Source organism: Protopterus annectens, chromosome 6.part0 (genome assembly GCF_019279795.1).
Source record: "Protopterus annectens isolate FY-2018-M chromosome 6.part0, PAN1.0, whole genome shotgun sequence".
In the NCBI taxonomy this organism is placed as follows: Eukaryota; Metazoa; Chordata; order Ceratodontiformes; family Protopteridae; genus Protopterus; species Protopterus annectens.
The window spans coordinates 43,711,329-43,726,651 of record NC_056737.1 but is presented as its reverse complement, the minus strand read 5'-3'; the positions used below and the strand labels follow the sequence as shown (position 1 = coordinate 43,726,651).

General features: G+C 39.0%; 1 protein-coding gene across 4 annotated transcripts in view; it reads left to right on the top strand.

Annotated features, from left to right (window-relative positions):
* The window catches only part of LOC122804151 (pleckstrin homology domain-containing family G member 3-like), a 1,602,862-nt gene that overhangs the window by 432,626 nt on the left and 1,154,913 nt on the right, over positions 1 to 15,323 (top strand). For all 4 annotated transcript variants that reach the window (XM_044073839.1, XM_044073837.1, XM_044073836.1 and 1 more), the window contains one exon: positions 5,735 to 5,835. In XM_044073839.1, the coding sequence (XP_043929774.1) occupies positions 5,735 to 5,835 (101 nt within the window). The remainder of the gene's footprint in view (positions 1 to 5,734; positions 5,836 to 15,323) is intronic.

The following is a 15,323-nucleotide window of genomic DNA, read 5'->3' as shown; positions in this document are numbered from 1 at the left end:
CCAGTATGTTAGCAATGTGTGTAGGTTCAGTAATTTTCACATCATTTTGAACTAATTCTGAGCATATCTGGGAGTTTCCTCCTAGGTTTCTAACATAGCTAAAGAAGGCCTTATGATTGTCTTTAGAGTCCTTGGCGATTTTTCTCTCAAAATTTGCCTTGGATGATTTTATGAGAGCTCTTAGTTTTTTACTTATAATGATCAAAGGTGTCTTACCTTTCAAGGATTTTGCTCTATCTTGTAGTAGCTTCCTCCTTTTGTTGTAGATCTTGTTTATGGCTGGGGTCCACCAGACTGGACGCTTGCCTTTGGTACAGAGAGTCTTAGTTTTGTTTGGGATTGCCTGATCCATGCAGTCCTGTAGGTGCTGGTAGAAGGCATTTGTAAGTGATTCAGCGGTTTGAGTAATGTTTACCACTGGCTCAGGGGCCTTAAAGGAGACCACACTAGTTTTTAGAAGTGTGAAATCGGCTTTTGAGAAGTTTTTCACTGTGGTCTTTTTGTTTCAGGTGGGGCGGGATGAGGACCTCCAGCGAGATTAGTTTATGATCTGATCTCACCAGTGAGGGGTATACTTCCGGTGTTGAACATTTTGATCCCATGTTCGTGATGATGAGATCAAGTATGTTTTCACCTCTTGTGGGGATGGTGACTAGTTGTTCCATGGCATTTGAGTTTATGAACTCCAGGAATCTTTGGGTTAGAGTGTTCGGGCTTGAGTAGTGTTCCCAGTCTATATTAGGGTAGTTGAAGTCACCTAGTATGATGGTGTTTGGAGATACATTTATCCCTCCAATGTTTTCAGGAAGGCCATGTGAGGTTCCTGAGTTTGAGAGGGTGGCCTGTAACATGCTACAAATTGCAGAGCAGTCTTGCCTATGGTTAATTGCACCTGGATGGTCTCCGATGCATCGTGCGTTGCCACCAACCTTGAGGTGTGGGTGTCCTTTATGAATATGGACACCCCTCCTTTCTTGGTGTTGTCCGGATTTTGGGGCCGGAACGTATGATATGAGGTGAAACCTGTTAGTGCTGGGGTGCTCTCAGGAGCCTTGAACCAGGTTTCTGTCACAGCACAGACATCGATGTTCTCCATATTGAGAAGGGCCTCGAGTGCGTGCATCTTGGGATTGAGACTTCTGGCATTGAGCAGCATTACCCTTAGTTTTTTTTCCTTTTTGGTGTTCTAGGGTGGTAGGTTTAGAATGTGAGCCTTGCCTAAAAAAGGCACTATGGGGGTGGCAAAAGCCTTTGCCAATATCCGGAAGCCCAGGGGTGACAGGTGCAAGCCGTCCCTTGCGAAGCAGCGTGGCTTGTCCAGCATGTCATCCCAGGCAGACAGACATTGGATCCCCTTTGAATGACACCAGAATTTAAGCCAATTATTAAAGCTGATCATCTTATCACTGTATTGTGGCATCATTCTAGGTGAAGGTAGGATACTGCTCAAGGTCAGGGTCATACCTGCCTGGGCTACATAATCAGAGAGCTCCTCGACGTCCCTTTTCATGTAGTCCAAGGAGGTACGTCTCAGGTCGTTGACACCAGCGTGGACAATGACTGAGTCGCACTTGTACCTGCTGTTGAGAGACCTGAGTGCTTGCGTTATGTGGCGGATTCTAGCGCCCGACAGGCAGCTTACTGTGACCTTCTCCTTACTCAGTCTGGTGAGCGAGGCGTCAGTGTGTCTGACTATGGAATCACCAATGACAAGTGTGTCTGGCATTTTGTTTGGCCTTAAGGGCTGTGACTGTTTGACACTCTGACTGTGTGGTCTATGTGTTGCATGTGTTGGGTCGTGAGGTGGTAGTTGTTTGGGTGTCTGCTTTGGTGGCCTCTGCTGTTTTGGTAAATTTTTGACCAGAGCCTCCGAGTATGTCTTTGTGTGAGTATGTGTATGATTTGAAGTTGTGATGGTACCATGTGTGACTGGGTATGTATTGTGTGTGGTTGCCTTCTCCTCCTGTCTGGTCTTGCCAGTCCTATGTTGAGAGAGCTCAGCCTCCAGTTTGGCCGTATAGTTGCATCTCTCGCATGTATTTGTGTTTTGTGGGAGAAGGAGAGGATTGTCTGTGTACATGAGGCAATTGTAACATTGCCTCAATATTCCCAGGTTCACCAGTTGAGCTGGAGAGGATACTAGCAACTGATCCCTCGACATACTAGAAGTAGTAGATAAAGAACTTTCAAAGGACTCCGGGGGAAGTGGGTTTTGGGCTGGTGGGGTACTATCTATAATAAGAGTGCTTTATCAAGGTGCAAGTACTGTAGGAGTAAGTGCTAGGCTTTACAGATAGAGAATAGTCTACTTGGGAATCAAGTAGAGATGAACTTTTCAGTTATAGGATATGCTGGTTAGATCAGCAGTACAGTTTAGCGTGTTTTATAGCAGGGGCTGAAGGGAGCTAGGAATTGGCCCAAACGACCAATGGACTACTAGTTTCCGGCTGAAACTTCACCAAATCGGACAAAAGGCGCTCAGTGCTTCCCACTCCCACTGGTAAGCAAAGAAACTTCCCTCCTTCCTAATAAGGCAATGGATCAGTAACAGGAACTAAAAACAAAGCCCAGGGATCAGCAACTCTGAAACTGGACTACTCTAGTTCAGTAAAGTGGGAAAACAAGAGATTTTTGTTTTATTACAGAGATAAGGAAAAAACAGACAGTAAATGCTATAAATGCTGTAAATCGGCTAGCGCACTTTAGTGTGTAGCCTACAGAAACAATTTGCAACAATTAGTAACTTAAAGTGCAATAAACAGTGTAAAATGCAGAAATCACTTAAAGTAGCAGTAAAACAGGTGAAATGCAGTCGCTAGCTTAATAACAGTGGGAAAGCCACAAAAATACTTATATCTGGTAGAAAGTCACTCTTTTAGCTCTCTGCTGCTTGGATCACTCTGCAGGCCACCACGAGGATCTGTGCAGAGTTGGTACAAGCTGGAAAACACGTGTTTAGCGTGTTTTATAGCAGGGGCTGAAAGGAGCTAGAATTGGCCCAAAACGACCAATAGACTACTAGTTTCTGGCTGAAACTTCACCAATTCGGACAAAAGGCTGCTCAGTGCTTCCCACTCCCACTGGTAAGCAAAGAAACTTCCCTCCTTCCTAATAAGGCAATGGATCAGTAACAGGAACTAAAAACAAAGCCCAGGGATCAGCAACTCTGAAACTGGACTACTCTAGTTCAGTAAGGTGGGAAAACAAGAGATTTTTTTTTTTTTTTTTACAGAGACAAGGAAAAAAAACAGACAGTAAATGCTATAAATGCTTTTAAGTGGCTAGCACACTTGAGTGTGTTAGCCTACAGGTAAAATTAAGCAACAAATAACTTTTTAAGAGTGCAAAACAGTTAATCAACACAAAAACAGTTTAAATAGAATGCAGAGCTGTATAAACAGGCTAAGATGTATGCAAGCCATAAACACATGCAGGTATTTAAAAAAGTTTGAATTAACAGGAGAGAATGGTATTGTTTTCTGCAAGTAGGATAGTCTTGTTAAGGAAAGGTTGTTGAGTGCGTGTGCATATGTAAATGTGAGAGGTGGCTGTCCCCAGTATGGGAAAGGGCATATTATAGTTAAAGATCATAGCCTTTTCACTGACTACCCTCTCACACTGACTGACATTTATCCTAATCTTTGAAGCCCTCCCAGTGCACTGTGCTATGTAGCAATCAGGAAATTGTGGATAAAGTCACAGTGCGTAACTCATCACAATATAGTGTTCTCTCTCTCTACAAAGAAGTTATGTTTTCAAAACAGTGTATGGAGGTGAATTTGTTAATCCCTAAGGGCACACCTTTGCAAACAGGCTCTATGTACTCTACAGACCAGTTAGTTCCATTAGCTTTTTGAAGACGCTCTTACAAAGTTCATAGTTTTTGAGACTCACAAATTTATTTGCATTTTTTCTGTGGGTAAACCAAAGGCACTGAACAGGTGCTCATCCCTAAATGCTCTGTAGGCCAATATTAATCTTCCTGTAGATGTGCGGTGAGGGAGAGACTACAAGTTCATTTTTTAACTAAGTTGGAATCCAGAATTTGAACAGCCAGGAATCTTTTTAGTCCATGTCCACCATAGCCATATTTGTTTTCACAAGTGCTATTTACTGGGGGGATCATAGCACATTGTAAACTGGGAGAATTAGTAGGGGGAGATCCTCTCACAGTAATTCTCAGAAGCTACCATCAGTGCAATTGTTTTCAGGTGTTTTTGACTGATATGATACACAAACCTTGTTTGCTAGCTATTAGACTAAGATCATTATGTACTTTAACAGTGCTACTGTTTAGGTGAGTGAGTAGTTAGCTTTTCAAAAAGCAGCTACCTATTGTTACACTAGTGCTACTGTTACTTCTCCTCAGCCACTGATAGAGCGTGTCTAGTGTGTACTGAAAGGTCACATGATCCAGACTCTGAGGCATAATTTTTGCAGGTTAATATCATCGTTATTCTTACAGACCATCATATCGCCAAGTACCAGTTAAATAACTTGGGTGATGGAAAAAAAGCAGGCAAGAATGAAAACCTTGAGGAATGTCCTTGTTGATGTAGAGGCTGTCACGTACCATAATCCAAAGACATTCATTCCCATTCCTATTATAAATTCAGATTGTTACCCAGACAAGTAGATCATTTTCAGTATCCTGGGCCATATTTTTTCAGTGGTCTTTTATATCACATGCCTTACTTAAATTGATAAAAATAAAATAAAATTGACTTGAAAGTCACCATCTGTGGCACTCAGAAAGGTAAGATAGTGGTGGTAGCAGGCAAAGCCTTTCTGAAAGTGTACTGTAAGATGTTAGCTTTCCCAAATGTACTCAGCTGAATGATTTTTTCTGTAAATGTGCACCAGAAAATAAACTAGCGAGACAAAATGAAATGGCGTCTAGTTTGAATCACTTTCCTGTATAAATTGTCAGCACTTTTCTTTCATTGAGTTCTCTACTAAATATGTAACAAAGGCTCAGGCTGACTTCCTCACTCCCTCCTTCAGTTATTAACTTCTTTGCTTGTAATGTTTTCAGGTCGCTCCTTTCTAATATTTAACAGTCTTAACAGTTGACCATTTTGTTTGATAGTTGTGTGTTTTGTGTAGTTAGCGGAAGATTACAGTCACTTTCTGTTAACTATTTTATCCTGATTAATGGTTTCCACATTGCTAAGATAAGTCCTTTTCATTGCCTTCTGTAGGTATCACTAATAAGGTCAAACATCCCTTGTTGCCATCCAGGACATTTTTTGCTTTGTTTGTCCATTACCAAAACCGTGAGCCGTGTGCACAGACCTGCAGAGTTTATGATGACATTTTTATTCACCTGCTCGAAAAAGTGAGGCTGCTTCTGTCTCACAGTCGCACGCTCCACTCCTGTGCTTAGTACATGTAGCAAACATACAAAGGACAGTTCTAGTAGTGCTTTCAAATATATATTTTAAAGTATGAGAATAAACAAAATTGAAAAACACTTAATCATAGGATAGATGGGCATGGGCTAAAATCCTGAAACATTCTTTTAGACTTTTTTGTATATAGAACATTGTTTTAGTAAATGTTTGATAAACCATGAATTAAATATCCATCTCAGTTTCTTAATTAAATCTAAAAGCACATCTGTACATTGTGGTATAATGTACTGTATATTTGTTTCTTTGTGTAATATGGGAGAGGAATTCTGTAATGTGGTTATGTCATGTTTTAACTGTTTTGTGTCTCTGGGTTCATGTAGGATTATCTCAGCAAGATGATTGACACACCAGGTCTTCCAATTGGGCCACAACAGATCTCTGCACTTTTTGGAAACATTGAAGATATCTATGAGTTCAACAGGTGAGAACGTATCCAAGTAAAAATTATTTTCCTTGTTCTCATAATCTGGTGGCTAATTCCTTATAATAACTTGCTCAAGAATAAACATCTTTTGTCTATGTTGTCAAGCAATAAGTCACCCAACACACATGGTAATGAATGCAATGTGTAATTATTGCTTAGCTGGGCTGCACATTGCTGTCTGATAGTGGTGGGTTTTTCCAGTTTGGATCCTGGTCGGGATGCGTTCCCTGCAGATTCCGTGTTTGTTTTCACTGTGTGATTCTGTTTTTTACTCAAATGCGAAAGACATGCCTTAGGTGACTTTGTGATCCCCCAGATTGTCCCTAGGGTGTGTGTGTTGGTATGTATGTCCTCTGTGATAGACTGATTTTCCATCCCAGAATGATTTCTCTGCCTTTAACTTTCTTACTCCTAGACAGACTAGCTCTGTGCTACTCTGAATTGGATTGAGTAGAATGTATGAAGGAAAATAGATGTAACCAGAAGGAACGGTTTAAAGACAGTTTATGTGATTCAGCCCTGCACTAGATGAACACTGCATTCTTTAAATGAAAGTTGTTTTGTTTAGTAGTACTGGAGGTGTTTGGGAAAGATAACCTGAACATGCACCATCTGTACTCTCTTGCTCCAGATAGATGCAGCAGAAGGCGCTATGCATAAAAAGAGAGAATGCTGTCCGTGTTATTCTTCTCTGCTAAATAACGTTTTGTGCCATGTGCATTCATTCATCCATTGATTGTTATATGTCCTCACCCGTGATATACATTAATTTCTGTGCAATACTTAAACAGACCTAAGTATTTCCAAAGTAATATAATTTACAGTGTAAGTGCACTGCAGATAGCACAGTCGCCTTAATTCTGGAACATCACAAAGCTGTGGGTTCTAGTCCTACCCTAGGTACTTTGGTTTATTTTCAAGTACTGAAAGTGTAGTGCAGCATAAGGGGAATAATATACTCCAGAAGTGCTGTCCTATGCATAACAGCTTATGAGTTCTATTCCCATACTGAATGCTTGGACTCATGTTCCATTGGCAACCTTGCATTTGGCATGGATAGACTACAAAAAGCATTTGATAGTATCCCACATTCACGGATATAAGAGTGCTTAAAAATGTAACACTGGTTGACTACATTATAACGACCATATAACGGTGATAAACCACTTTGCAGTTAAGCCATGATAAAGAACAAATTATTATTCCAGGAATAAAAATTCAAAGGGGAATATTTCAGGGTGACTGTCTGTCACCACTGATCTTTAGTCTTGCCCTTAACCCATCAAACTGTCTGCTTAACGGTTAGTTCATGGCTACAGTTTGGCTCCTAGACAACAACAAAGTGTAAAAACTTCTCATCTTCTTTTTGTAGATGATTTAAAACTGTATAGATTATTCCCAATTCTGCAGGAGGTGAGTGTCTCCTCGAAATTAATTACATGTATAGATCTATAATCGTGGGACTGCATACATATTTGCTAACCTCAAAAGACCCAAGCATAGGGAAAGTTTTGAAACATGAGGAGAATAAGTCTAAGATTGCTTCCTTGCTTAGTTTAGCAGAAGCATATCAGCTTCAAGTGGGAATGGAAATCAAACCACAAGGAGATAAAAAATCAGGCAGCAATTGAATGTGTCAAAAAAAAAAAAAGAAAATATAAGGTGAAGGATCAGATGAGAAGGCAAGAAAGGTGGAAAATGCAAAATGCAAGTGTAAAAAACTTATGAAACAACCTCATGTTGATCATGATCGAACACAGAAATGGTTAAGAAGAGGTGAATTTAAGCCAAAAGATGAAAAGTTAGTATTGGCAGCCCAAGATAGTGGACTGTGTACATGTTTGTTTATAAAGTCTATTGAACATGTGGGAGAAACAGACAAATGTAGGTTTTGTAAAACACAATTGGAAGTGGTAGCAGATCTTGCTGTTGGATGGCAGAAGGACTGTTTACTGAAAGGCATAATGTGGAAGGACTGTTGCATTGGGGATTGTGCAAACATCACAATATTGAAGTAGCTGAAAAACACTGAAAACATGAGCCAAAAAACAATATAGAAATTTATGCAGTTTACATATATATATATATATATATATATATATATATATATGTGTGTGTGTGTGTATGTGTATATATATATATATATATATATATATGTTTATATATATATATATATATATATATATATATATATATATATATATATATATATAGATGCAAGAAAACCAGACTTTAGTAGTCCATGAAAAGAAGACAAAAGTAGGATTGATCACTGAAATTGCTACACCCAGTGACTATAGTGTCTTACATACAGAGACACAAAGTCATAAAATACTAGGATTTTCAGGCAGAAATGAGGGCAGTGTGGAAGAAAGATACCCTGACAGTTCCAGAAGTAGTAGAAGCAATTGGTCTTATAAAAAAGAATTTACAGTCATACTTGGATATGTTACTGACACATGTAACTCTGTACAAATTGCAGGAGTCATTACTGGGCACATTGCAGGTGCTGTGAAGAGTACTTCTGGCTGATATCAAAGATTAAAACAATACTAATTTCGTGAACTTTAATCATACTTTGACTTAGGAATGGGGTCCATTCCCATCATGTTATTAGAAACCCAAAAGACTTGGAGAAATTAAAAACAGTGTTCCATCCTTCATATGAGGTATTAAAATAAGGTATTATCTGTACGATTTGACCATAAGTCAAGTGGATTTAAAATGAGGCCACAGAATTTGTTGAAATGAGTTGTGAGTTAAGCTAAAAATGAGGAAAAATTCCAACTGGGCATTCCTACACCTGGAGAAAGCGTATGGCAGGATCCCAAGAATGTTGATCTGGGCAGTCCTGCAGTAGTTCAGAGTCCCAGAAACATTGGTAGAATTAGTGCAGGCTATGTACTCAAGAACAAACAGTTTTCAGCCTCTCAGAGGGGTTCAGCTCTAAACCTACTACTGTTCATTCTGGTGATGGACTACATTAGGAAACAGGTCAGAGGGGACAGATCAACAGAGTTGCTGTATGCAGACAATGTGCCATTATAAGCTGACTGAACAGGAACATCTGCAAATGTTAGGGGAATGGAATGCAAAACTGAAGGCACATGGGATGAAACTGAGTACATTTAAGCCAGTTGTAATGGCAGCAAATAGGGGTAATCAGACGAACCTGAGAACTGAGATTGAAGGGAAAATAGAGGAACAGGTTAACAGCTTCAGATATCTAGGAAAGGTATTGCGGGGATGAGAAATCTGAATGAGGAGATCAAAGCTAGAATCAGAGAGCCTGCAGCCAGCTGGCACATAATGTCAGGTGTAGTATATGACAGAAGAATGCCAAAGAAGCTGAAAAGTAGGGTATACGAAACAGCAGTGCGGCCAGTACCACTGTATTATGGTACAGAACCCTAAGCAGTAAAGCCATAGCAGTTGAGAAATCTAGAAGTGATGCAAATGAAGTGCCTGAGATGGGTGGTAGGATGCACACTGTGGGACAGATGAAAGAATGGGAACATAAGAGCAGAAATCAAGGTAGCTACAATTGCAGAAAAGGTCAAAGAGAACAGATTACAGTGGTTTGGGCACATGTACAGAAAAGCAGAAGACAGTCTGGTGAGGAAGATTTGGGACAGACGGTAAGAAGGCAAGAAGAAACGAGGTTGTCCAGAAAAGTGGTGAATAAATTGTGTGAGAGGAGACCTGCAAAAGTCAGGCATGAGTGTAGAAGGTAGGAGAGTGACATTGAATAGAGAGAGAGATGGCAACTGTTGAGGGTTGGTGGTGGTTGTAGTGGTGATGATGATGATCACCATCATCGTCATCCATAAGGGCCTGTCTGCATAACCAGCAGGTGAATTTCCAGGTCCTCATCTACTTGTCAAAGCTAGTTTTAAACAGCGCCATGGTACAACACTGTTTGATATGCAGTTAAAGATTATTCCTTAGGGCAATATGTCGGGAAAAATATCCGTAATTTCCATTGAAGTTGTTATAAAGAGTTAGATCCTTACAATGGGAATTTGTGGTACTGCTGTTTTGTTTTTGAATGTAAAGGCGTCAAAAGGGCAGGGCCATTCATAGCTCTGAAGGCTAAACAAAGGTCACCACATACATGTAAGAACCTATAGAAAACAAAGTAAAAGGAGCTCATACCTTAGATTTTCTTGGTTAGGAAACATTGTAACCTTTCTAATTTGGCAAGGTGCTTGGATAGCTTCATGCTGAAGTGGGGCTTTGTATCCTATTGTAGGTCTAAAAATGGATGAATAGTGATGATCAATAATTTTTTAAGAGCTACAAGATATGCCATGTTGTAATTAGTTGAGCAGATTTCCTAGCCATGGTCAATACACAATGGTTTAGGTTCATTGCTCAAGGATATGCTAAGTTACTAACAGCAGTATTGGAGAGGTTGTAATTTATGTGATAGTGTAGCTTTTCTTTCCTAGGTAGTACTGTGGTACGTTGTTTTGCATTGGGTTTAAGCCCGTCGTGCATACACAAAGTATTGTACGCTTTAACTCATCTTTCAAGATGTGGGTATCAGCAGGCAAGTATACAATATTTCCAAGTTTACATTCATCAGCAGATTTCATTAGCCAAAGATCCTTGATTTCAGTTTGTACATTGGAAAAGTATATGCCAAAGGAAAGGGGACTAGTGCGGAGTTTAGTGGGGCACCACTGGGGATGAGTCTTTGATGATGAAGCACCATTAACTTGTACAGTATGAGTCTTATCAGTGAGTGAGTTGTATGTCCAACAGGTATCAAATGTTAGTATTTAGGTGGAGGAGACTGTGTATGATACCAGAGTGAGAAATTGTGTCAAAGGCCTTATCCAAAGTCATATAGGCAGTATTGACAGATTGGTAATTGTTTAGGGCATTAGCAACTTTTTTGAAGAAATATATGAGATTGAGGAGGCAGAATTTTGACAAAGCTAATGTGTTTGTCTTTGAGGAATTTATAGTTTACTAGTGTAATTATCTATGAACGCAAGCATAACTCATTCCATGGCCTTTATCAATAATTGGTCTCTGGTTCCAAGGGTCAGTGGTGGGCTCTTCATTGTGGAGGCATTTCACAATAAGAGTTCTCCAAACTTTGATTCTGTATTCTGTGAAGAAACTGAGATTCAGTGAATTAAGAAAAGGTTCCGTAAAGCTGTGTTTAGTGCTAACTGCAAGACAAACTGCCATGTTATTGGGACACAAACAGTGTAGCTAGCACCTATTTAGAATTTAAGTAGAGACGTAGAATGCAAAGTAGTGGAGGAAACACTTCGGAGAGGGTAAGGATAAATTGGGACCTAAGCTTGTTTTAAAAAATATTTGCAATGTCTTATGGACAAGAGTAAATAGTGCCACTCGTGGTAAGCTCTGTACAATAATGGGTGACAGTTACGAGTTTTTTAACATAATAAAAATGCTTTGTGATTTTTCTTTAGTTAATGCATTGTTTCAGTGTTCCTAGAGTTAACAGGCTAGCAACAGATGAGGTGACAGAGGCAGGAAGGGATCTGTGAAGTAAATATTGAACAAGGATAATAGAATATGAACTAGAGATGAAAGTGGAGAATTAGAGAAAATGAACTAAAGATAGAATGGAGAACACAAGTGGAAAGGGGAAGATTTAAACAACAAGAGGTGGGTCATAGTACTATTGGGTTTATATAGAACTATCAGTACTAATTGTTTGGTATAAACAGGACAGAATTCTAGCAGGGTGATAAATCAAATGCTAGTAAGAGACATAGATGTGATAGTTTCTATATCAAGGTAAATAGAAAATGGAAAGTAAAATCAGGCAACAAAATCAAACAGAATGAGGCAGTAGTATGGTGATGAATCATTTGTATCAAGGTAACCATTGTACTAACAATGTTAACATAGAGGCAACACTTTAGAGCTAAATAATGTAGTCTGTAATGAGGGGGCTCTGAAGCTGCTGTGCAACAATTACTTCAGGAATACAAATAAGGCTCAAATGGCACTAAGAACAATGCAGCAAATCACAAAGCCATAAAAGGGAGGTATAAGAGTGAAGGCCGCCCATCTGCATGCGGTTAGGGGGCATGAACAGCACTTTAATGAAAACTGATTGGCTTCTGGTCTGTAACTGCAGTATGGCTAGCGGTAGAGAAAAATAATTTTAAGCACCTGTGACTGCTGATTGTGCATGTGGATGCTTAAATTATAGTGGGTTTTATCAACTATGGTAAGGCAAAGCTCAGAAATAAAGTACAGTAAGGAGCTTTGCTAAACTGTAGCAAAGATCATCATGTAATAGGTAATAAATGGCACTTTTTTCTGTCTTCCTTTGTTTTCTTTTAGTGGTCTTCAACTGGCCGGGGGCCACCAAATAGCAGACTGCCCAGGGCAGCTGACAGCATTTCTGATAGGACATATGTGCCAGAAACGCACATCTTTTTTTCATCATCCATACTTTATTTTGACATCACTCTGTTTATATAACTTTCTAATCCAAAATTGTCTTAACTTCCAACACTTCTTGTAATGCTCAGACATATCTCATATATCCGAAGTTTTTTTTGTTTAAACAGCTGTAGTGAAATATATATTTATAACCCCTTTAACCAAGATTCCTTTTAAAAGCATAAATAAATGCTTCACTTATATTATTTTGTTTACTAATTTTTCATTTATTTATTCCAAGTCTCACTTGAATTTATCTTGTATCCAATTAAATTGTCCTCTCACAAATTTACGGTCTAAAAACCAATAATTGAATACATTTCCTACTTTTTCTGAAATATATCTGATAATATATATATATATATATATATGAAGGTATAGGTGTGTGTGTGTGTATATATATATATATATATGTATATATATATATATATATATATATATATATATATAGGTGTGTGTGAGTGTATATATGTGTATATATATATATATATATATATATATATATATATATATATATATACATATATATAGGTCTGTAGTAACTGTCTTTGATAGATGTGTAGGTCAGCACTTTTCACGGTCTCTAGTCCTTCCTCATATATCTCTTATTATATAATGATTTATACTTAGGTCATTTGATGTGAGGATCTTTGTCTTGTCTTGGTGAGAAAGGCTAGTAAGTTTAATCTATAGATCAAAGGCAAGAAAAAACAAACTGCTACTAAACCAGCACAGCTCCTGATGCCAAACAGCAGGACTAAACACCTCCCAAACACACGTATGCTTGTTCTGGAAGTCAAAGGCAAAAGCAACAAGCTGCTACTAAGCCAACACAGTTCTTAATTCCAAGCAGCAGAACTAAACGCCTCCAATAAGCACAGTCCGAGAGGTGAAACACATCAAAAATAAACACAGCCAAATAGCCAAACTCACTGAAGCAGGTCTATTTAAATTCCAAAGGGATAAGCAAACAAGACGCCAATAAACGAACAACTTCAATTTTATTAAGCACCATGATACTGCTTTTCGTCGGCGCCCTGCACTAACTTCTTCAGACTTTGAAAAATAACAACTCACACTTAAGTGCTGCTACATTTAAAGCCATTGCAAGCAAAGTCTATTACAAAACACACCCTCCAATTACCTTAAAGGAACAGGCACAAGTAGCTTCAATCTAACTAAAATGTTCGTATCCCATAAACACACAATATAAAAAGTTGTATGTGATATAAAATATACAGCTGTAAAACTAATACTGTTCCTTACATAGCACTTAAATAATGCAATCGACAGTTAATAATATTATAAAAGCACACTTACCTTGAACCAAATACGCATAATAATACTGACACATTAAAATAAATAAAAAAAAAATGCCATAATATTTCTAATGTTGATAAAAAGACATTCCATCTACCAAACATGGTATAAAATATATATATCAAGATCGCTCAGCCGGTCCTATGTCCAAATCACACCCGATGTTGTACCCCCCATGCATCATCTTTCCAAACTCCTCAGCTTAAGGATACAGCTGATAGATAACATACTATTGAGGCCGGGGTGATGGTAGGCTTCAAGTCTCAACTGCCACATAAGCTCCTTCATTTCTAATTTCAGGGATTCAGTCCCCCCCAATTCACATAGTTCAACTGGTCAATGATCACAAATGTAAAATCATGGCCAGGGTGATTGTAGACATGACTTGCTAGGGCATTCTCCAGTTTAATCTTCTTCTTGGCATATAAATGTTCGTACATGCGTTCATTCAATCTCCTGTCTGTCTTGCCCACATAAAAAGCTGGGCATGACGAACAAGAAGCGAGATACACCACGTGTGTTGATGCACAATTGTATCTCCCTTTGATAAGGTACTTGTGTCCCTAATCATGAAATATGTGCCCAACCTCACATATCTACAATGTTTGCACATATTGCACTTATACATGCCAGCTTTTGGAGTCATGTTGCCACCTTTCCTTTCTAACATGTTCTTGATATTCAGACCTCTCCTGAATGTAATCTTCGGGGCCGGCCCTAAATTATTGTCCTGTTAGTTCAGTTGGCAACAAACCCCAATTTTTCTGGATGATGGACACTATAGCTCTAGCATCCATGCTAAAGGTAGTAATGAAACTGCAATGGTATACACCTCTAAGTTGGCTGTCACTCCTGGGGTAGCTATTCTCCAAGACAGAGTGACCCAAAATGGGTTGAAAATAGCCCATTTCCCTTTTGGGTCTAACCTCTAGACACAAATCCACAACCAACTCCTCAGGGTAGCCCCTACATAAAAACAAATTCGATATGAACTGGCACTCTTCCTGGAAGTCACCATCTCTCGAGACCATTCTGGTCGCTCTCACAAATTGGCCTTTTAATATTGATCTCTTCTGGAAGGCCGGATGTTCACTATCGAAATGCAAATAAGAATTGGAAAAGGTGGGCTTGCGATGAATTTTGCCTAAAAACTGGTTCTGGTTGCTGTCCTTGAATAATTCCACATCTAAGTATGCTATTCTGTCTGTGTCAAAAGTAGAGGTAAACTTTAAGAAATCCGTGGACTTGTTGAACATCTCCACCAGGTCATTGGCCACCGAAGAGTCGCCCTTGAGAATGATACAAATGTCGTCCAAGAAACGGGTATATAAGGATACTCGTTCTAGGAAGATAGAGTTAGTAAACACAAATTCCTTCTCCAAATGGGCCATGACCAAGTTGGCCACACTCGCCCCACATGGTGGACTTCAACTAACTGATGGAACCATCTATCGTTGAAGTAGAAGTAGTTACATGTTAAAATTATGTCCAATAGGTCTTTTACCATTGAAGTTTCACTCGCTGGTGCCTGCTTTGTGGTCATTTCCAAATCAATCCATTCCACTGCTATATCATGTGGAATGGATGAGTACAGGTCAACAACATCTACCGTCAGAAAGTGGTAATCAGGACTGTACGTTTTCACCTTCCCCAAAAAGGACCAGGAACCTTTAGAAATATATGATTCACTAGCCACATTTTTTTAGAATGTGATCCACAACTTTGGC